This window comes from Mesoplodon densirostris, chromosome 3, assembly GCF_025265405.1.
Source record: "Mesoplodon densirostris isolate mMesDen1 chromosome 3, mMesDen1 primary haplotype, whole genome shotgun sequence".
Classification (NCBI taxonomy): domain Eukaryota; kingdom Metazoa; phylum Chordata; class Mammalia; order Artiodactyla; family Ziphiidae; genus Mesoplodon; species Mesoplodon densirostris.
This window is the reverse complement of record NC_082663.1, coordinates 43,392,033-43,416,038: the sequence shown is the minus strand read 5'-3', so window position 1 is coordinate 43,416,038 and position 24,006 is coordinate 43,392,033. Positions and strand designations below refer to the sequence as shown.

General features: G+C 39.6%; 1 protein-coding gene across 3 annotated transcripts; it reads left to right on the top strand.

Moving 5' to 3' along the window:
• Positions 1-2,478: 2,478 nt before the first annotated feature.
• Positions 2,479-11,427, top strand: ESM1 (endothelial cell specific molecule 1). 3 transcript variants are annotated; one of them, XR_009531445.1, is made up of 4 exons: positions 2,479-3,206; positions 6,320-6,469; positions 8,251-8,519; positions 9,889-9,973. XR_009531445.1 is itself a non-coding variant. In XM_060092882.1 (3 exons), exons 1-3 carry the CDS (start codon positions 2,906-2,908, stop codon positions 7,975-7,977), a joined length of 468 nt encoding a protein of 155 aa, XP_059948865.1. In that variant the 5' UTR covers positions 2,480-2,905; the 3' UTR covers positions 7,978-8,244. The 3 variants fall into 3 exon arrangements, 2 of the variants coding, with proteins under 2 accessions (XP_059948865.1, XP_059948864.1); XM_060092882.1 differs by lacking the exons at positions 8,251-8,519; positions 9,889-9,973 and adding an exon at positions 7,961-8,244 and having other exon boundaries at positions 2,480-3,206; XM_060092881.1 differs by lacking the exon at positions 8,251-8,519 and having other exon boundaries at positions 2,485-3,206; positions 9,889-11,427.
• The last annotated feature ends 12,579 nt before the right edge of the window (positions 11,428-24,006 follow it).

The following is a 24,006-nucleotide window of genomic DNA, read 5'->3' as shown; positions in this document are numbered from 1 at the left end:
ATTTATTATTTTTCTTTATTCATTGCCAATTCTAAGGTGACTATATTTTTAAAATGAAGAGTAGCCATCAATTATTGAATGCATATTGCTTGACCGACACTTCCCATCCCGTATCTTATCAATCTTAACAATAACCCTATTAAGAAGGTATTAGTGGCCCCATTGTACACCACTGAGGAAATAGAGGCGTAGAGACATTAAATTAAGTTCCCTGAGGGAGTAAGTGGCAGAGCAGAGATCAGATCCAGCTCTGACAGAATCCAAAATTTATAGCAAGCCCAAACTAGTGTGCAGACTGGATCCAGTCTAAAAGAAATGAAGGCACAGATAATGTTTTCTAATTTGAATGAAATGCTGGCCAACATTTAAAAATTAGGAGATTACTTTCAAAAGTCTGGATTCTAGCTTCTCTTTGAAGAAATTAGAAGATTGGCCACAGTGCACTCATATTCCTGTATGGTAGCAGTCAGCCAGCCCTACGGAGTGGCTTCTTCCCTTAGAGAAGGTGTGTACTCTCAGGTGGACAAAATCCTCTCCTTCCTATTGCACGACACCTTGTGTAGCTCACCACCTCACCCAACTGGGTCACCTGCATGCCTTTGATTTTGCAGTCCTTATTCTAGTCTCTGGAGATGGTCTGTCTTTGGGTTGGAGTCCTGGCTTTATCATTTGCTAACTCTGTGACCTTGGACAAGTTGCTTAACTCCTTTAGTCCTCAGTTTTCTCATCTCTAAGATGGGGATAAGAACAGTACCTAGCTCTTGAGGTTGTTTTGAAAGTATGGTAATCCACATAAAGTGCTTAGCATGGTGTCTAGTACCTCATAAGCTTTCTATAATAGTTAGGTGTTATTATTGACCACTATTCCAATTAACCACTCTCCTCAGAAAGTTGGCTTCAGCAAAGTTTGAACAAGAAACCTTTCCCAGGGTCAGCCTAAATTGTAAACTAGGCCATCAGAACATTGGCCATGGAAGCATGATTATGTTGTAATAGGCAATAGAGTGTGTGGCTTTGACATGAGACTGACATGGTTCAAGTTCATCCTCTGACATTTTGGGGATCTTGGACAAATTATTTAACCTCTTTCTGACACATGTTCCTCATTCGTAAAATGGGTATGAGAATAATACCTACTTCACAAGGTTGGGTGAGGATCAAGTGAGTTAATACATGTAACAGTGCTTGGTACATACCATGCATTCAGTGGATGATACCTCCTATTGAAAACAATGAATCAGAGTGTGCTGTTTGCTTCTGGGGAGATGAAGATAGAATATTTTAAATTGGATTGTCATGAAAAGTTTGGGAAATTTGGAGGCTAAGTTGCTTGCCTTCACTTCCCATCTCCTCAATTCCCTGCAGTTCGGTTTCCATTCCCTCCATCCTCCTAAAATTGCACATTTGAAGGCTAATCATCAAGTCACATCCAATGAACTCGACCTCATCTTCTAGAAGGGACAAGAACTTTAGAGATCAGCTAGCCTAATACTGTCAGTTCTCCAAAGGGAAGCAGAGGCTGAGAGAAGCCCTGTGGCTTGCCCATCGCTAACTTGTGACTGACCAAGAGCTATCAACTTCGTTGGTTGTATATTTACTAGACGACAGTGGGAATATGTCTATTTTCATAGGTGGTGGGGCTTGGACTCCAACATGTAGCTAGTGTAAGAACTCCCCTCTCTCTTTCAAACTTGCTCTTTCTGCCCCACAAACCTTGCTTAATGAGGCCTAGATCCAGTTAATATATTAAGAGGACTGCTCTGTCTTCCCCAGTGGGACCTAGGCCCTGTGACCCTCCATAGCTTGAAGACCTTGTTTCCTGATGGGTAATGTTTTCCCTTCCCTGTGACTTGCCTCTCTGGGCCGCGGTCTGATTTGCCTGCTGGCTCATTTGTTTCCTTGGGCTGCCTGCCTTGTTTGGCGGTTTTTCGTGAGCGTTCTGATCGATGCCAGGAGGTGAGGGGAAGGGCTCCGAATGGGCTCAATCATTGGACAAGCAGACTTGGTGATGGATGAGCCTTCTCCCCAGTGAGTTTTGGGTCAGGACAAGTCCAACTGATAAATTTTTCCAGAACTGAGTAAGCCAGAAACAGTGTCAGCAGCATCTTACCACTTTTGTGGGTTTTGTATTGAGTTTAAAGGAAATTCTCAGCGGCAGTTCCACATCTTACTAGAAATATAGCTACATCCATGATAAACTGAGATATATGCCATGTGAATTGTTTTAGAAATAACATTGGATGAGGGGTGAGAGGAAGGAAGAGAGGGTCTTTTAAAAAATCCCTTTCAAAATATTTTCTTTCTTCTAAGTATTGAAAAGGCCCACCATAACCCTTTCTTCTTCCAAATGATCTCATAGCTATTTATTGAAAGGAAATACCAAATGTTTATTTATTTTTTTAAAAGGAGCTTCTTCGGTCCTGATGATTCATGTCGATATAATTTTCCTCATGACTGCAGAGGCTCGTAGACAAAGCTATGCCCCAACTGATGTGCTGGTGTCCGAACAATTCCTGCCCTGGAGGAGGGTGTGCAGCCTTCTTTATTCCCCCTTAACAGACGTCCTTGAGCCCTTGAGACGGATGTGAGCGAGTGTTTTAGTCCTCATGCAAAACAACCATCTAAACATAACAGATGACATCAGCTCGGGCTTTTCAATTCCTGGATGGCAGCAGCGTGTTAATCCAGCCTTCATCCTGGATTTCATAAACTAAAACAAGAGAGCCTGGCAGGAGGACAGCGCTGCTGCTGGGTTGAGGAAATTGATGACGGGAAAGCATGCGGGCAACCCAGTGTATAAAACTCATAAACGTGTAGGCAGAGGCTCAGCTACCACTTTGGACGGCTTCTTCCCGCCAGCAGAGACCCCGCCGCGGGAAGCGGAGCCCGAGCCGCCGCGGGAAACATGAAGAGCCTCCTGCTGCTGGCCACGCTCCTGGTCCCCGCGCACCTGGCGGCGGCCTGGAGCACCAAGTACGCGGTCGATTGCCCGGAGCGTTGTGACACTAACGAGTGCAAAAGCAGCCTGCGCTGTAAGAGGACGGTGCTGGACGACTGTGGCTGCTGCCGGGTGTGCGCCGCTGGGCTGGGAGAAACTTGCTACCGCACGGTCTCAGGCATGGATGGCGTGAAGTGTGGCCCCGGGCTGAGGTGTCAGTTTTACAGTGAGGAGGATGATTTTGGTGACGAGTTTGGTATCTGCAAAGGTAAAGAGTGACCCCTTTCTTCTCCCCGCCCAGGGCACATGGAGGGCTTTTAGCCAGCGTGAGAGATGAGGAGCCTTTTCTCAAAATGCAAAGAGGGAAAATGCAGGTGGGTTAGGGACCAGGTCCCACACTGATGCTGTCAGAGAGAGAGAGAAAGATAACTCTGCAAATTGCAACTGAACCCAGTGTGCAAGAAAGTCCAGAAAGGAATACAGCATTTCACTCATTATGCCTAGGAGATTTTTTTTTTCAAGTTCCGATTGAAGACTGTGTTGCCTCCTTTTCTGGAAAACTTCAGGAACTTGACAGGTAATCTGTTATGGATGGTTTAGGTGTCCTCTCTTCTGCAGTCAGTGATTACAGAGGTCTGCACTGGATAACCTCTTGGAGTGGTGGCTAGCCCTGCGGTTTAGTGATTCTTTGATCTTAAAAGGGTCCACGGGATGGAGGGCACCTCTCAAGATCAAATATTTCTGATGAACACTAATGCACTTTGTGAAATAGGGCAGCTTAAGTCATCTAGCAAAATGACTCACATTCTTGGAGGAAGATACCCTGAAGTATAAAGCAAACCTCATTCCACTCTATAAAAGATTTTGGTCATCTAGAAAAATGAGTGTAAGACCAGGAAAAATAACACCCAAAGAAAAACTAAAATTGGAACTCTGTAAAGAAAGAGGTTCGCACTCTTACAGACTTAAAGAAAAACTTTATTAGGTTGAAATTATAGCTAAACAATGTAGTTAAACATTTGTAGAATTTATTTCAAACTTAGTGACTGTAGTTTACAATGTTTAACATGTTTAGAAACGAAAGAATGGTGATTTTAAAATATCCTGTGTATGGATACCTCATGATCTCATGTTAAGAACTATTACTAAGGTTCAACACATATGTTATAACCCCATTCATTAGTTTTACAGTACCAAGAAGCTTTTATTTTTTATACATCTTTATTGGAGTATAATTACTTTACAATGCTGTGTTAGTTTCTGCTGTACAACAAAGTGAATCAGCTATAAAGAAGCTTTTAAAATGAAAGGGACTGAGAAGTTTCTAAATAATTCTTATTTTATGTGTTTAATACAACTGTAAGCTTTTATGAATGATAATCATTCAGTATTGAGCTAATCCCATTAATTCTTTTAGAAAAATATTTTATAAATCAATTAACTTTTAGGCCACAAAACATACTAAAGGTTAGGAAATAAATGCTTGAACTTTTAGGAGAATTTTATTTTTTGCTTAGCTTAGTTTTGTTTATAACCAATAAAAGTTAGAATAGTGAGGAGACATTTTCTCTGGTGGACATTCACATACATTTCTTTCAGCTGAGTAGGATCTCTATTTTCTGTAAATTATAGGGCTTATCAGCCAAGAAAAAAGTACTTCACATAGGGAAGTTAGGGAGGAAGTGGTTAACACAATCATACTTATGATATAACAAGTATATGCTGTGGATTGCTTTTTCTCTTGGCATAAAAATTGACTCTATGTGTGATTGTAAATGTCCAAGTACATATGGTTAAAGAAACAAGCTGTAAGGCATCTGGAGTCTTTAGCACTCCAATATTCACTGAATGATTGAGGTAGCTGTTAATAAGATATATTTTTAAAAGCTGTTTAGGATAGCTCTTGGACATCCTTCAGATTGCAAGTGAGTCTGGTTTCGAACATTTACTCTCTGCTGGAAATAGTGAGGCTGTGTGAACCTCAGCAGTTAGATACATTATATTTTGCTATAGGCAAACTCTCTACTTTCGCTTTTTTTTTTTAAAGAACACCCCTGTGAAAACTGTATACTTTAGCTGCATATCTGGATGTTTTTAAAATATTCAGATGTTTGGCGTCATGTTGCCCAGATAACAATATTTATTGAACACCTACTAACTGCCCAGCATTATTCAGTACATTGAGGGATACAATAGAAGCATAACTGAAAATTTGGCTAAAGTTTTAGTTTTCAATATCACTGGAGACACAGTCAGATCCCAATGCTGTGTGCTTTTCTGCCAGAGACTTTTTTCAGGATCCCTTTTAAGAACTATTCTTCCCAACAGAGAGGCCAATGTTTAAAACCAGGTGCTTCTCTAATCTGAAGGATGCAGAGTACAGCAGTCCTAAATCTCTTTAGAAAATATATTTCATTAATATCTATCTTGATCATTCTGTGGAATATTAGATTGCTAAAGACTTAGATGCCTCACAGCTTGTTTCTTCACCCATGTGTGATTGTACATTTACAAGGATATTCTTATGCCATGAGAATAAATATTATGCTTGGCTGTTCAAGGCTAGCTAGTCTATTGAGATGCTATTTACAGCATAAAACCCATGCATTTTTACTAAATGAGTTTGTTCTCTTTTTCTCAATATAGTATGTTTTAGTCTAAGTATGAAAACATCGAAGCTCTAAAAGCTTCCAGATTTAGTTAAGTATATGAATATATTCTCAGCTTTCTTGTCATTTAGCATATTGGATCTTAGCTCTGCAGAGGGTTTTAGTAGTGAATCCTCTTAACATGTGGAGGAGTTAGGTACATTTGTACCGCCATTTTGTTAGATAAGGAAGTTGATAAGAGTTGGAGCAGATTGAGGTTTAGCCACTTCGTGAAGAGCTAGGATGATCGCCCTCTTAGCCCCTGGTTAGTTTAAACCCTTTCCTGTACCTTTACAACAGTAAATTGTCTGTGATTACAGGGGATTCAAATACAGCATCATATCTCTTAAATTCTGTGAGGAACTGTTCAATTGCCCACCTTCCCTGAGCTGTCACAGAGGTAGCCCATGAGACCTTGTCTTTTGGTATCTAAGCAGAAAGTAGACAGAATTAAGACTGGTTCAAGGATATTGGTTACGTGTATCTGTCTTCAGTTAAACTTCACAGCAAGACACTACAAGTGAGGCATCCATTATCTGGTCTTAGTGTGTGATTTCACATTTGTGACAAAGTTTCAATTTTCAAAGCCTGGGATTTTTGGAGAATTGGGTTTTATCTGATGGTCAATATTCATGAGGTTTGTTCAATTCCTGAGGCTGTGCACACGGGCTGTGAGGATGGACGCTTATGTACAACAAGCAGCTCCCTCTCTCAACCTTCCCTTTATCCTTAGACTGCCCGTATGGCACCTTCGGGATGGAATGCAAACAGACCTGCAGCTGTCAGTCGGGCATATGTGACAGGGTGACCGGCAAATGTCTGAAGTTTCCCTTCCAATATTCAGTAGCCAAGGCTGCCAACCAGAGATTTGTTTCTCACACAGGTAAGAATTGATTCCTGTATAAACATTGAAACATAGCCTCATTTTCAGTCTGAATAAGAAAAAATATGGATGAGTAGAATAAGAGGTTGGTTTAAATGATTTAGTTTCTTTTATTTTACTTAAGAGAAAGGTGGGAGGTTGTTGAAATTTGTTGCTTTTTTTCAAAGAAACCTCATTAATAATTTTGAAGATTATATAATTTTTGTAAAGTTTACCCAGTTTATATGGAGGATAAATATGATTGATTACAGAAAAAACATGTAATAAAAAATAACCGAGATATACAAAGTTGTTTAAATTCTTCAGTGATCTGTTTTACATACATACTAGACAAAGCTGCTTCTCTCCCAACTTCACATAGAAAGAGTACTCTGAGGAATTTATTGGATAAGCCTTAAGAGCCAACATAGAAAATATAAAACATTTCTTTTTTTAAACCAAATGGAAGTGTTTAAATGGAATAATTCCAAGCATGCCTTTTTGTGGATTTTGGAGAGAATAAGAGATAGTATCTATGATTAAAATTTGGGAATCATCGCTAAACCTTTGAATGAAAGTGTGTAATATTCACATACTGCTTGTTAGTGCTTATGTATTTCTTACACAGGTTGTTAGAATGTGAGAAATACAGCCTATAAGACTATGCTATTAACCTATTTGGTTATCTCGTTGAAAAAATTGTTAGTACAGTAAAGCTTTATTAAATTGGAAGTAGCTACATGTTTAAAATAACATGTAGCCAGAGCAACTGCTAGTATCAACAAACTGTATACTTTCCCCCCTCAGATACAAATAGTTGACAGTCCAAATCTATTTCAGTTTTTGTTTCTGGTTCTTTGCACTTCAAATTAAATAAGATTTGAAATATTGATAAATGTGCTTATTTCCCAGATTTACCTCCTTCTTACATGTGGGTTCAGTTAAGTACATCAAGATAAAGGGGAAATACTGTGTTTTTCAGTGAATTATTATTTTTAAGTATGGCTATGCCCTTAAACACTAATTTAAATTGAAAACCTGTTTTTAACCTATTAGGTGAATATCTACATGAATACTTGATCCGGATATTGAGATCAGTATTAACATTATAAATACTTATGACTTGTCCCTATAGTTCTTGAAAAGCAAAATGGAAGAAAATTGAATTTTAAGTTTGGAAAAAAATTTTTGTTGAGGTGAAATTCACCTAACATAAAATTAACCTTTTTAAAGTGAACAATTCAGTGGCATTTGGTACATTCACAGTGTTGGGAAGCCACCACCTCTATCTAGTTCCAGAACACTTTTCTCAGCTCCAAATAAAACCAGTACCCATCAAGCAGTTACTCCCACTCTTCAACCCCTAGCAACCACCAATCTACTTTCTGAAATGAGGAACTTTTTGAATGGTTTGATTGTCTTTAGTACAGGGAAACCTATTACCTCAGCACAGCTAGCTGCCTCAAACACTTGCAGCTTCTTTTGTCTTATTTTGCTTTCTTAAAACCGTAGGCTACAAAGAACATTGAAGGAGCAACTTTAGAATGCCTCTTCACTCGTTTAAGATTGCACCTGAATCTTTCCCACCAAGAGAGAATTAAATCCCTGGTGAATCTTTGTTGCTGTTTGGGATGAAGGTCTGGGGGGCTCTCGAGCTCCTCTGGAATATTCCTCAGTGATGGAACTCTGTTGTCTCACCTCCATCCTTCCTGCTGCACACGCAGGAGCACACCCTCTGCTCCTCTGGACCCTTGTGCAGTCTCTTTCCCTCGGGCCTGTCACCCTCTCTCGTTTGCTTGCAGATTCTGCAAAAATCTTGACCACTGTGTAGATGCCTTGGAAACAGATACACTTGACCCTTGAACAACATGGATTTGAACTGTGTGGATCCACGTTTATGCACATTTTTTTCCCCAATAAACATAGTACCTGTATTTTCATGTTACAGATCTTTAGATTAACTAAGTGTGGGGAACAGTTTGTTTTCGATTAGAGATCACAATCCGTGGAGTCAAAGAACTAGGGTTTGAGTCCTGATTCTATCCAAACCGTTTCAGCTTCCCGCCCTTGGGTGAGTCATTTACCAATTCCTTTGTTTGGGGGCAGGTATAACAGTAGGTGGGTTTTCTACTGCATGGGGGTTGGCATCCCTAACACCAGCGTTGTTCAAGGTCAACTGTATTTTGCTGGATGAAGGTTACATTAAGGGTTACACAAAAAATATTTCTGTACCCAGATTAGGTATCAAGATTTTTATTAGAAATTTATGGAAAAAGCATTTTCTGACCTAAGGTGTTGCCTTTCCTGAGCTAAAGGTGCAACTAAGGATGACTATTAGTGTAACCTCGGTAAACCTTAGTCAGGTTGAGGATGGAGCACAGAATATCCTAAAGACCTCATGGGAAGGCTGCCCAGGAGCCCTTCCGTTCAGTTTTGCATTGTCCACGTGGGACTTCCTGGGCTTCAAGTGCTACTGTTTACAGGAGGGGGCTTGGGGCCTCTGTCCTGTCTTGGGCTTTATATCACCTCTGCAAAGCCTTTGTAAATGGCACCAAGGTTCCTCAGCACAGGGACCTCGGAGGTGCCTTTCATAGCTTGATTGCATGAGGTTGTCTTCTCTAACTTTCTACCTGTTGGTCACAACATTCTTGGCAAATGGACTTCCTGGTTTCGCTTCTGCATTTGTTGTTGTTGTTGTTGTTTAGTAGTGAGCTCTCTACTTTTCCAAGACTGGGAATTCACAAGCAGCTTTTTTTTTTTTTCGGGGCGGGGGTGTGTGCGGGGTAGTGGTAAGATTTATTGAGTTTCATGAATTTACATACATTCATTTAACTGCTGGGCCATGCTAATCTTCATATAGCAGAATGTGCACTGCTAAAGCAAACACACCTCATTTTTCTTAGAAGCAGAAATTTTCATTTAAAAAACTCTAAATATTACAAACTTTTATGTAGAGCAAGAACTATCTTTATAAAAGTTCTGCCCTTTGGTCTGCCTTCTGCATTCTGGAGCCACATCGATAAGCTAATTCCTCTTCCATATCAGATAGTATGAGAATCTTACTTAGAGATCTATACTTACAGCATTTGCTCATTCTGAAAGTATTTATTAAGTGCCTATTATGTTCCAGGCACTGTTGCAACAGTGGACAAAACAAAGTCCCTGCCTTCATGGAGTTGATACTCTAGTGGTGGAGTGAGATAATACAGGGAAACAAAGACAAATGCATATATAGAATAATGTCAGGTGATAATAGGAGAATGAAGATAAATAATTCAAGGAGGTGCTAACTGATAGAGAGCAGGTGAACACAGCATAGACTCTTGGAATCTATTAAAGATTTCATTGTAAATCCATTGTAATACAAAAATAAGACAAAACCATACTTGATCTTGAAGTTATAAACATTTGGACATGATTTGTATTCCTTCTCATTTCAGAGCACGACATGGCATCTGGAGATGGCAATGCTGTGAGAGAAGAACTCGTGAAGGAGAATGCTGCCCGGTCTCCTGTAATGAAGTGGTTAAATCCACGCTGATCCTGGGTGGGATTTCCAAGAGAAGACTCTATTTTAATGATCGTTCAACACACAGCCAACACTTTAGGAATTGTCTGTATTATAGCATATGGACATGTAACTTTTGGAGACTAAGTGTGATTCAGGGTGGGTCTAGAAAAAAAAAAGTAGGCTACTAACAATCCATAAAATGCATATGACTGGAGACTTCTAGATATTTGTTAAATATTTGAATGCATATAGATTTGTTTAATATGTGTTTATAGTAATAGTGAAGAACTAAAAATGCAACTTAGATAATCTTAACCTGGAGGGAGATCAGCCAAAGAGAAAGCTAGCCAAACCTGAAGACCACAGTGAGTCCACGGTTCTTGACTTGATGTACATTAATGTTGGGATATGGGCTGGAGGAAGAGTTAGAAGCAAGAGAAGGTGGCGCTGGGGGTGGGAGAGTATGACATTTAGATATTCCTTGTGGTAGCCTCAGTAGAATTTAATTGTGCTTTTTTTTCACTTTGGGAAAAGTGAAAACAAAACAGTCCCTGAAGGAAGTGGGATGTTTGAAGCTTGCGGGAGTTTGAGTAGTAGCCTTGAATTGAAGCAGGTTTCAAAGGGCTGCTAATGTAGTTCCCAGTTTACCGCATCTGAAGGATGGTTCTGGGGCACAGGGCAAACACACACTTCCATAAATGGTTTTAAAGAATGCCACCTCAGATTGAGAGAGCAAGGAAGTATTTTGCTCACTTGGGGGAAGTGTGAAGGTAAATATTTATATATTTTTGTAAACAGTTGTTAGCACAAGTCATCCTCCATAACCATATTTATCACCCTCTTGAGAAAATAAACATAATGTTGTTGTTTAAAATAGTTAGAATAAAGGTATAACTCTATAAGGTTTTCAAACACCCAAGGCATGGTAAATTTATTATTAATAATTATAGTAATATTAACAGTAAAAAGTATATGAGAAACCTAGAAAAATTTAGTCACTATGGATTTATAAAATGTCAAAAACATGAGCAACAGAGGGAATTTATTTAAAAGTAAGTGCAGTGACATAGATGAGTTTTAAATTCAAAGTAGAAAAAGCTTTTTAGGAGGTTTGGATGAGAGTCAATTTCAGCAGGAAATGTCAACTTTAAAATATATTTCATATTAATGTATTTTTTTCTTTAAACTTGGTTAATAAGTGGAATTATGAGTACACTTGGAAGGATCTTAGCACAAGCAAGACTGTTGTACTAGATGTTGTTAGGAAATATTTGCAGAAGTATTTTATTTGGAGTGAAGAATTATTTAAGAATTATTTCACTATTTACCTGTATTTTATTCTCAAAGATTGCCAACAGAGTTGTGAATGTGTGTGTGGCAGGGTCTTTGAATGCAAGCTGAATAAGCTGTTAGGATTTATTTTAAAAGGACAAGTTTATTATTGATGAATAAAACAAACAAGACAGCCTCTCCGAGTCCATTCATGACTTCGTTAATCCTTAAAATATTTAAATGATTCATTCAATGAATAACTCTTTAATACATATCAAAGGACAGGCTCCTCATGTAAATTTTCTGCTACAGATAAGCATCTTCTGTCAAAATGTGAGACCAGAATATGTATTTCTGCCTCACATTTTTGGTCAACCTATGCCTTAGAGCTTCCTGAAAAGTTGGTCCTTATACATTAACCTATTCCACAGAGGCAAAACAAAAACCAAAAACCAAAAACCAAAAAAACTTCTATTGGTGTTTGAAAGTGGTTAGAAACTTTTCAGTTAGGCAAAGACAAACCTTTCAGTGCCCATAAAAGAGTAGTAAAAAAAAAAAAAAAAAAAAAAGAGAGAGAGAGTAGTAACATACAGCTTTGAAGCTTGAGGGTATCATATACAAGAACAGTATTAAACCCAGCATTGTAAATCAACTATACTTCAATAAAATTTAAAAAAATGAATAGTATATGTTCCCTCAGCCTTATATGCAAAGTATGGAACCATTTAAGTGAATCAATACAATACAATATGGAAAAAATAATGTTTGTATTAGGAAAAACATTCAGTCGCCTGAATTAATTCTTTTTTTTAAGAGGGGAGAAACTGGATGTGAATGAGATAATGTTACATTAATACAAGATATAAATATTATTATTAAATGAAACAGAAAGCACTGAAAATCTTTACTTTCACTAGTGTGCAATGAAGTTTCAGAATACACTCTCAGGGGCTGGAGTTACTTAAAGATCTGCCATCTTGACCTGAAGCCCAGGACACAGTTCAGTTGCCCCTTTGGGGTAATGTAGATGGTGGAACATGAGCTAGACTAGGGCAGGGCTTGCCTCTGCTCCTGACCATGCAGCAACCACCTGTGTGACCATGGGCAATAAAGTCAAACAAAGGTGAGCTCATCCACTCTCAGTTGCTGGCATGTTTTCTAGCTTCCAGCTTCATGCTACTGGGGGCTTTTTTTTCTTCATTCCAAACACTAGTACCTGTCTATCCTGAATTGCTCTGTCATCTTCTGACTCTATTCTTCATAGCAGTGGTCTCCAAAATCTTTGGATTCTGCATACTTTTTGATTACAATTTTTTGAGCATGCAATTTTAAACTATATACATAGTATGGTATTTGTACCTTATGCTCATTATAAAGCATACACTAAAACTAGAGATTTTTAAAAGGATAAAAAATAAATAGAAATAGAAGTTCTGAGATTTTCTTCCTACATCCCAAGGGGCCATCCTGGGAAACACCTGAGAAGCAAAAGAAAATGCCATAGGTCAGTGGTCTGGAATGAGGCCCAACCTCATTTGATATTAAAGAGACACCAAGCTGGCACGTATTCCATACAATAAATATTTCTGGAATGAATGGATGGATGGATGAGTGGATGAGTGAAAGGATGGATGGGTAGCTAGGAGGATGGAAGGATAAATGGGAAGAGAGATGGATGAGTAGATAGATGAATGGATGATTGGAGGGATGAATGAATGAAGCTGGTGATAGGCCTTCTGTCACCAGCAGAGCTGCAGTTACTGAGGGAGTAGATAGCCTCTCATTTCCTTTCATCCGCCAGCTCCTCTCTTTCCTTAATGGCTAACTTATTGTGCCTATTGGGATTGAAAAAACCAGGGGCGTATGTTAGAGTCAATGAGTATGACAAATAGGGATGCCCAGAGCAACAGAGACAGGGAGTGCATCTCCCGCAGGCATTGCAGACATCACCGTGGTAGCAAAAAAATAAAGTAATTTCCTTGGTAGCCAGACTGGGTGGTCATTTTCTGTGACAGGCAATCTGGGAGGACTGTTGTTTCCATCCTACACTTTATTCCTTCCCTTTACCCTGAGCTCCCTAGGAGAAAAGAAGCCATAGATTTAATTCAACATCACACAGATATTTAGAGGGTGAATTGATTATTTCTGATTACCCATCATTTAACGTTAGTCATTAAACTAAGGCTTATCTTTAAAAGGGTATGTATTATAGAGCAGCGGTTCTCAAATTTTAATGTGCATCAGAATCCTTGATAAAACACAAATTACTGATTCAGTATGTCTGAAGTGAGGCTCAAGGATTTTCCATTTTAACAAGTTTCCAGGTGATGCAGGTGCTGCTGGTCCAGGGACCGCACTTTGAGAATCACTGATATAGGAAAATCTAGATTTGCCTAGAAGGGAGATAAACTAAGGGGTATCAAAAGCAATCATTGTTGGCCTTACGAAAGAATGCACTGCAATATTTCTTAGCCACTTGGTTCATTTAATTTTTCGTTTGAAGATACTTAACTTTTTTTTTTTAAAGGGTGAATGCATTTTTTTTTTTAAAGAAGATGTTGGGGGTAGGAGTTTATTAATTAATTTATTTTTGCTGTGTTGGGTCTTTGTTTCTGTGCAAGGGCTTTCTCTCGCTGTGGCGAGGGGGGCTGCTCTTCATCGCGGTGCACGGGCCTCTCACTATCGCGGCCTCTCTTGTTGCGGAAGCACAGGCTCCAGATGCGCAGGCTCCGTAATTGTGGCTCATGGGCCTAGTTGCTCCGCGGCATGTGGGATCTTCCCAGACCAGGGCTCGAACCCGTGTCCCCTGCATTGGCAGGCAGATTCTCAACCACTGCGCCACCAGGGAAGCCCTACTTAACTATTTAAGTAGCTGAGAAGATTGAAATGTCAGAAATGTTAAGCTAAACTGTGGAGACTTGTGAGGTACAAGTAGAAGATTATAGGAGGAGAATAGAGGTGGGAGAACCAAAGACTTAAGAAATAATCAAGGAGCCTGTGGCCTCAAGAAGAGTGACGAGTGGTGCCAAGCGTCATGGAGTGATCAGGCAGACCTGAAGAGTCCCTGGTGGCCAGAGCCGAGCAGTGTCCATGAAGAGGTCAGGGTGGAAGTGTGAATGAAGAGCATTGCATGCAGGTGAGCACTGTTCCAGAAGGTCATCTGGGAAGGACAGAAGAGCAGTTAGTCTGCAACTGGAGAGGAGAACCCTAGTTACTAGCAGAGTATTTCTTTCTTTCTCTCCCCCTCTCCCCCAAGATTAGAGAGACACCGTTCTAAGCTAACGGTTGTCAGAAATGGAGATAAAGGCTTTCTGAAGTGATGGTATAGTTTGATGTGATTACATGAATCCAGTTTAGAAAATTCCACTTGTATAGATTTTTGAGACATAACTTTTACATAGTAGATATATTTATACACTTTTCAACCCCCTAGAAAATACGGCAGTGCATAGAAATCTGAGATCCCGGGGTTGAGAAGAGAGGCCTAAAGAATTAGTCTAAATCTTTTATTTTACAGATAAAAACACCCCTACGTCCAAATAATTTCACTGACAAAATGTTACGCTTCGTGGTGAAAACTCTGCTACTTATCATTGTATCACTTTTAGCCATTGGTTTTTTGGAATGAAAACATTCAAGTCTTTAGTTTACCTACCCCATATTTAAAAATATGCACACGCACACACACACACAAACACGCATACACATATATATGAAAGTTTTAAAAAGTATACACCCTTTCATGCAAAAATTATGCTTTTATAAGCTTATTCTAAGGAAATAATCTTTTAAAGTGTTCAAAAATGTTTTTATACTAATTTTCCAGCTTTTACAGCATTGAAAAATTATAAATGATGTGAAAAGGTCGTGGATAGGGTATTGGATAAAGAAATGACAGTGGAGCCAAGAACAGACTCTGATATAAACATTGAAAATGATGAGGTGCATAGAGTGATTTATGTGTTCACTGCAAAGCAGAGGGCGACAATGTATTTAGTGCTAGGATTTGGTCAGGTAGTGTGGCTGATGGTGGAGCACAGAGGGTCTTCCTTGCCGAAACCACAGTCAGGATGCAGAATCCTTTTAGATTTCCATGGCTCCCTCTCCCCAGCTGATTTTTTTTTTTAACATCTGTATTGGAGTATAATTGCTTTACAATGGTGTGTTAGTTTCTGCTTTACAACAAAGTGAACCAGCCATACATATACATATATCCCCATATCTCCTCCCTCTTGCGTCTCCCTCCCACCCTCCCTATCCCACCCCTCTAGGTGGACACAAAACACCGAGCTGATCTCCCTGTGCTATGTGGCTGCTTCCCACTAGCTATCTATTTTACATTTGGTAGTGTATATATGCCCATGCCACTCTCTCACTTCGTCCCAGCTTACCCTTCCCCCTCCCCGCGTCCTCAAGTCCATTCCCCAGCTGTTTTTTAAAGTGATACCTTTATCAGGTTTGCCTGAAACATTCACCTTAGTTTTCATAGAAGCAACAATCCTCTTTTTGTGCTGTTAGCTTATTTATCTTTTCATATTTAAATTATGTAAAAGTGATAACTGTCACAAACAAATTTGGGAAAAAATGCAACAGTCTCTTGGTATGTTTTTATTTCAACTGGTGGAAGTGCAAGTGTGCATCTGCATCCTAGAGGGAGACCTGCCTGCCTGCATCCTTCAGTGGACACGAGGGATGTCAATAGTCCTATGTTATACAGAGAGAATGGAGTTGCATGTGATTTCTCTGAGAATATTAAGTGAAGGTTGCTTGAGAGCACCTCGACTGTATATTAAGTGAAAAAAGCACACTACAATGTTATATGAATAATATTATCTTTGTGAAAAAAATATAAATGGATAAAAATTGAGATATTTACAGTGATGCTTATTTTATTCTTTACACCTTTAGGTATTTTCTAGAATTTTGCAGTTAGTTTTATAATTGAGAAAAAGAAAAAATTTCTTTCCATTTTTGAAAATTTAAATTGTAGCAAATTTAAACAAGTGAAAACAAATTAGTGGTTTATTACATGCATGGTGAGCTAAGAACATCATCCTATATTTCAGTTGTTTTAGATGTACTTTGTTGTCCTGGCACTTTGTTAAATATAGAGATAGGGTTTCAAAGCAAGTAAATGTAGAGAATTGTGGTTTTCTTGCAAATACTAGAAAGGCTACAACACACATTAGCATACATTGCACCTCTCTTGTGGAACAAATCTTGGTCTAACAGAAGCAAAGCCACTGAATGCTTAGAAAGTGTAGATAAAGGTCTCTGGATTATAAGTACACATTTTAAATTACAATATACCTTCTGCACCTATGCACAGAAATGCTATCTGCTTAAGCGGGTGGTCAGGCCACCAGGGTTTTTAAAGTATTTCCTGACACCTGTGAAGTTGGTAAATATTTCCTGTTTTTGTTGTGTCTAGAGAAAACAGGAATTAACAACTTGGAAGTGATTATTAAACAAACATTGTGAATGACTTCTACATAGGCAGTTCCCAGTATGAGATTTCATTTTCTTAAAATCTATCATAACATATTTCTCTTAAGGGAAAAAGTAATTGTCATAATAATCTGACAACTGACTGAATGGTGGAAGATAAACCTTATACCCAGGAGGAATGGCACCTATATTAGTGGCGGGATGTGTACTATGAACTTTCAGAATTTAAGTAGAAATCCAATTTATAAGTCTTCAAAAGTAAGCAAAATTGAGAAAGTAAGCAATGACTATCCTTTCGATGGCTTTGTGCTAACTATACATCGTTAACCTTTTTGAAAAATATTTTTGATTATCTTAAGTACTATGGAAGGACCCTAGAGTTTTTGATCAGACAGAGCCACGATTAATTCACTGCAATACTCACTAGTTATTGACTTCAGTTGTGTTCTTTAACTGCACTGTTCCTTAGTGTCCTCTGTGTAAAGTGTAGGTAGTGGCTTATGTGCAAAATTATAAGGACTTTGCACACCTTCTATGTATGTCATTTTATCCTATCCCCGTGTCTGCATATTCTAAGCTTATGAAATAATGCAGATAATTTGTGTTATTATATAAGCCACTCTCATTTTCTTTTTGGTATTTCAGATGTACCTTAAGTGCAGCAAGACTGAAATATTTAAAATATTTCACATGTTCTGTTGAAGATGAATAAATAAAGAGACTGAAGAAAATCAACTGACTTCTTAACAAACTTAAAGATGTCTGTAAAAGGTAAATAGCAATGAATAAAATTCACGTAATATCGTTTGAAACTCTCTCACAATTCTACAAAAGAAGTGACTATTTTTAAACAACAAATAATAGTGTTCTATTTAAATCTCCAAACAATTATTAGTATGCTCCTGAAAAAAAAAAAAAGATACAATGCTTCAGGAGAATGCAAGGGAGCCCTACAGATGTGGTACACTTCCCTGTGTATTATTTTTAGTTTTCTATTCCTGCCTTTTATTTTGGGACTTGGCCCGCTTCCTTTGTAGTTTCCCCTTAACTTGTTCATACCTTTCTTTCTTATATAATGCATTTTAAGCTGCATTATTTTTCACCTCTCAAAGGAAACTCAAGGAATGTTGACCAGTTCAGAAACCCCTGCTAGTCTTGGCAACAACAGATTTCTTGGTTTGGAAACAACCTTGGACATTCAGGGTCATAGTGGACTTTCTAGTTATTTAATGAATCAGAGCTACAGAGGGATTGGAGACCAGAGCTTTGTAGATTTTGAACACCATTTCCATGAAATTATTTCATGCCTTGCAGAAATTGGAGGAATCTGAAAATGGACTCTGTTTCCAATAGATTTATACAAAAGCAAAATCCAGTTTAAAAAAGTAAGGAGAAAGTCCAGGAAGTCTAGTTTAGGGCTAGTTCACCTTTTGTCTATGAGAAGTTAGGCAATGTGGTTGGAGCAGCATTCATCCTGCACAATGTCAACGGAAGCAGAGTGAGGAGGTGGAAAGTAATGGTCCCCGCCTTTAAAGAGCCCTATAGAGAAACTGTGGAGATGGGACAGACAAAACTGAAACACACAGGTGCACGATGGAATCCTGTGTGGTAGTTTATGGTTCTTGGGTGGCAAGCAAAACAAAACAAAACAGTGAAAAAACTGACTTTGGCCAACTTCAACAAAAGTGTAATTGGTAGGTTATGGGGTGTCTCATGAGATGGAAAAACAAAACACCTACTGAATCAATCAATTTGGAGGATGCAGGGCAGCTTGGGAGGTGCAGGTGACAGGAGTGAATAGACATCCTTGCTGGAGCACTGCTGCTGGGACAGAGAACTACAGTGGTTTTGTTCCTATTCTAGTGCCGCTTCTTTTTGGAATTCCTTTTTTTTTTTTTTTTTGCGGTATGCAGGCCTCTCACTGTTGTGGCCTCTCCCGTTGCAGAGCACAGGCTCCGGACAAGCAGGCTCAGCGGCCATGGCTCACGGGCCCAGCCGCTCTGCAGCATGTGGCATCTTCCCAGACTGGGGCACGAACCCATGTCCCCTGCATCGGCAGGCGGACTCTCAACCACTGCATCACCAGCGAAGCCCTGGAATTCCTTTTAGGGGTATTACCCTCAGGTTTTGCGGCCTGTTTTAATGAAGAGCTCAGTGGTGACAAACATTCTTCCTTTGTAGGTGGATTTCATTTTTGGATATAGTCAAAGCCATTCAAAGCCCAGTCTGGCCAATGAAGTATTGATTAATTTGGGCAGGACAGTTGTGTAAGATAACAGGATACGATAACAAGTAGGAATAGGATTGGGGCAGGAAAGAGTGCCTTGGGGAATCAAGATACTCACCCTGTGGTCTTAGGGTGTTAGGAATTAGGGGCCCACCCTAGGTCATTTGTGTTATTGGCGCTCTTGGGAGAATTGGTGCACCAAGTGTTTTTGTGGGTTGTGTTTCTCAAGTGTCTTTGTGAGTCGGTTGAAGCTTCTCAATGAATGGAGCAGAGGCATGACCAGGTTCAGATGGGACTGGCCTGGGGGCAAGGGCTGTGGTGTCAGTGGCAGGAAGCAGTCACCCTTTGACCTGTCTCATAGTCTGGCCATTAATTTCTTTCTTTTTTTTTTTTTCTTAAATGACTTTATTTGCTGTCAAAGACAAAAACATTATTACTCACAATTGCATTAAGGTTAAATTGTCTTTTTTAAAAATTCAGTTATTTAACATCAATGACTTTTTGTTCTTCATCTTGAAGTATATTTTTAAAAACCTCTTCCTTTCAACCCTACCTAAATAGCTACAACTTATGCTCAAACAGGAAAAACATATAATAAGCATACATCTTGAAAGTGGGAATGATAAAATAAATGTGATAAAATGTTAACCTTTGAGGAATCCGGATGAAAGGTATATGGAAACATTTTTTCTATTCTTGAAACTTTTCTGTAAATCTGAAATTAGGTCAAAGTAAAGGTTAAAAAAGTGATCACTGATATTTTGATCAGCCTTCCCATGTTGTTTCCTTTACTGTCTTTTCCTCATTGTCTTTACAACAATTAGGTCAACATAACACCTATTAAAAACCTTGAAAAGCTGCTACTCTTAGGAAATGTGCTCAGGATGGTGACCACCCCCTTGCTTCTGAGGCCCTGAAAAGCACTATTTGTCCATCTCTGAGTTTGCATGGGGGCCTTGACACCCAGAAGTAACAGGAAAAGCCAGGGCTGCATCATCGAGGGACCAGAACACCTGCTTTTTGCAGGTGGAAGTGCAGCAGGGCTACGTCAAGACTGACTCTGACACCTGCAGTGAGTAAAGGCAATGACGGGCGGGAGGTGTCCACGTCTAAGGGAGATGATGTATCCGAGGCTGAGGAAGAGTTTCCCAGGGCAGATGCAAGATTCCTCTTAACCCTATGACCATTATCATTGTAAAGTACCACATCTGGTCAACATTATCTTCTTTTGTTTGTGCAATTATTTTTCAGGTGATAAAGGATTCACAGATCCAGCTATTCCACTTGGGTGTCTATCTGCAGAAAATGAAAACACTAACTTGAAAAATGATCTGCATCCCCGAGTTCATTGAAGCATCATTTACAATAGCCAGGACATGGAAGCAACTTAAATGTCCATTAATGAATAAATGGATAAAGAAGTGTGGTATATATGCAATGGAATATTATTCAGTCATGAAAAAGAAATAAATCTTGTCATTTGTGACAACATGGATTAACTGTGAGGGCATTATGTTAAGTGAAATAAGTCAGACATAGAAATACTGTATGAGCTCACTTACATGTGGGAATCTAAAAAAATAACAAGAGAAAACCAAGCTCATAGACACAAAGAATGGACTGGCAGTTGCCAGAGGCAGAGGTGGGAGGGGGAGGGGGCAAAATGGGTGAAAGTGGTCAAAAGGTACAAACTTCCTGTTATAAAATAATGGGGATTAACGTACAGCATTGTGACTATAGTTAATGCTAGTATATGTATTTGAAAGTTGCTGAGAGAGTAAAAGTTCTCATCACAAGAAAAAAATGTGTAACTATGTATGGTGATGGATATTCATTAGACTTGTGATCGTTTCTCAATGTATACAAATTTTGAATCATTATGCTGTACACCTGAAGCTAATATCATGTTATATGCCAATTATGCCTCAATTAAAAAAGAATTAATGAACTATGGTTAGTTGTTCCTATTCAAGCAAGATTAATATTCCATTTTCAGAGAAACACTCTAATTGATGGGGAAATGATTATATTTATGTATTTCCATCTTCATAGGTTGGTGGCAGTCACTGAGACTGCCCTGGTATGTCAGGGTTGTAATTCTGAAATTCAGGATCAATGTGAACTTTGACTGCTTGATGGATGAAAACTCAGATGGGAAAAACTGGGCCAGATGTTTTCACCTCTTCTAGTGTCTGTTTTCTTTAAGTGCTGGCTCTCATTTAGTTTTCTATGTGTTTTGAAGTAAGGAGAAAAGGTCTGAGAGGGAGTCAGTTTCCTGGGGAAGAATGCATGTGAGGGCACTGGGGTAAATCTTCTCAGACAAGTTGTTTACTCTCTGACAGGGGAGCTGAAATGTGTGTGGCTTTGGGGACATTTTATTTGTGTCTTTTGAAATGACACACCTTGGGGGTGTTAAAGTGAACTCTACTCATTATGTTGTGGGAAAAGTTTTTTCCTTAATGACTCGAAAACATGGGCTTGTTATTCTGAAAAAGCAGAGTACATCCTCATTCCACACAAACAATGTGACATGGACCTGGAGCCCGGCCAAGGTTTTCTATGAATAGAACTCAGCAAAGAGAGTGTTAGAAACACTTTGGATTCGCAGGACAATCCTGGATGCTTGATCCCAACAAAGGAGATGATCTACCTGCTCTTCAAAGGTAGAAATTAAGAGGATTCCCTCTTGTGCTTCTACACAGCACCGGACCAGGGCTTCCTGGTGAGCATAGTAAGCTGAGATAATGTTGGCGCCTGCCATCCGAGAGACATTTGCTTTCGAATTGTTCTTCCAGAAGTAACATGGATTTCGATGGAGAGAGTATACATAAATGATCTGCTCGGGGAGCGGTCGATGGTGTTGAACAGGGAAGTGCCAGCTGCTCCGGCCTGCACTGTGCTCTACTAATGCTGGCTTTGGTCTAGGCTTGTTTGATGACAAGGAAAACAAATCCAATCAAAGGGGTTCAAGTTCAAGTTAAAAAAAAAAAGGTGGGTGAGTGGGTGGCTGGTTTTTTTGGGGGTTTTTTTGGCCATGCCTTGAGGCATGTGGGATCTTAGTTTCCCGAAACAGGGATCTAACCCATGCCCTTTGCAGTGGAAGCGTGGAGTCCTAACCACTGGACCATGAGGGAAGTCCGGGGGGCTATTTTAATGATATAGAAATCTTATAAAGTATGTCTGGCCCTGTGGGACTGGAGAGACATCTGGAATAGAGAGAACTCCTCTCTCTCCCTCTGTGGTCACTTTGTTCCTCATCTTGTTTCACTGTTTATGCCTGGTGCACGCTTCTCTCTAAGTGGCTTCTTCTGTGTAACCATCATATCAATAATGGTAGCTTACACTTTTTTTTTTTTTTGCAGTACGTGGGCCTCACACTGTTGTGGCCTCTCCCATTGCGGAGCACAGGCTCCGGACGCGCAGGCTCAGCGGCCATGGCTCATGGGCCCAGCCGCTCCACGGCATGTGGGATCTTCCCAGACCGGGGCACGAACCCGTGTCCCCTGCATCGGCAGCCGGACTCTCAACCACTGCACCACCAGGGAAGCTCCGGTAGCTTACACTTTTGAGTGTTTATTCTGTACAAGCCTTGTTCTAAGAGTTTTATATATATTAATTTGTTTAGGCTTCACGACAACCCCATGAGGCAGGTACTATTTTTATACCCACTTACTAGATGAGTACTCTGAGGCATAGTGAGGTAGGGTAGCTTGCCCAGAGTTAGCAGCTAATATGTGGCAGAGCTGGGTCTCAAACTCAGTCATTTTGGCTCCGTTTTGGCTCCAGCTCTACTTTGACTTGCACAAGGTATTGCCATGTTTTGGCAGTAACTTTTTCCCCCAAATCTACATAACTTTTATTTCTAGAGCTCACACTCATTGGTTAACTATAGAGCAGTCTCTGGGTACATAAGTACAGATTTTTGAAAGAAAAATTCTGCTTGGTCAACAGGCCAATTAATTCATCTTTTTGAAAAAATATCTATTGTAGCTCTTTCACTATGCATTCAAACTCTTTTTTGACGGTAAGTGACAGAAACCCAGTATCAAATCATTTAACTGAAAAAGGGAATTTATTAGTTCTCCTAACTGAGAAGCCCAGAAAGTAGGTCTGGCTAGTTTCAGGTCTGGCTTAATCCAGGCGCTATACTTATGTCATCAGGTTCTGTCTCACTCCCCATCTCTCAGAAGCAGGGGTCAGCGATTGCTGGTCTAATGTAGTGACTACAGAACTTCCCAATAGCCTGACCTTAGGAGAAAGAAACACTTAGGCGCCAGGAGACGTGAATCTGGTCTGTGTTGCACACCCAGTGAGGGGTGTGAAATTGGGCAAGTAACTCAATCTCTCTGGGCCACAGTCTCCTCGTCTGGAAAATGAGGGTCTTGGTTCACTAACCTCTAGAGATCCCTTTCACTTTTAAAAGTCTACTATTCTATCTTAAAGATCTTAAATTATACTTTGTTCCTCTGAGCCACAATGATTGTCTTATTACTCAAAATGATTGAGAACAGAAGACTGAATCCAGCGAGGACGTGTGTGAGCAGGGAGACTCATGGGTATACGGCAGAGCTGGCTTCCCATACAACGCAATCCGATAACAGAGCTCTCACCTGCCCTCCAGTTTCTCCCACTGTCTAGCACAGTGCCTGAAACTCCAGTATTGATACAATTTAGGTTTTAGGTCAGAGACCCAAGTTATTTTGCACTATGCTTGCCCAGTTCTCTCTAATCACACTGACTTTAGTGCATCTTGTTCTCTTGTCTCGAATGCTCCCCTGACGCCCCTCCTTTGCTGATTTAACTCAGTCGTTCTTTAAATTACATTCTAATTGTCCACTTTTTTAAGGAAACTTTCCCTAGGTTCCTAGACTTGGCTAAATTACTCTGTGATATGCTCTCCAAGCATCATGCAGTTTCTCTGCAGGCATCTATGAGAGATGCAATTATCTAGCAATTAGGCACACTAAGTCTTTTCTTGAGACCATAAACTCCATGATGGTACAAACTACATCTAATTATTTTTTCTCACCATTTATCTCTAGGAAGTAGCACAGTGCTTGGCATATAGTAAGGAGTCAATAAATGTGTGTTAATTTTTTA

Bases quoted from the DNA above. Each gene is read 5' to 3' on its own strand.
- ESM1 (XM_060092881.1), top strand. From the start codon at position 2,906: ATGAAGAGCCTCCTGCTGCTGGCCACGCTCCTGGTCCCCGCGCACCTG. The intron at 3,207-6,319 runs GTAAAGAGTGAC...CTTTATCCTTAG, and splicing joins CGAGTTTGGTATCTGCAAAG to ACTGCCCGTATGGCACCTTC. The intron at 6,470-9,888 runs GTAAGAATTGAT...TTCTCATTTCAG, and splicing joins GAGATTTGTTTCTCACACAG to AGCACGACATGGCATCTGGA.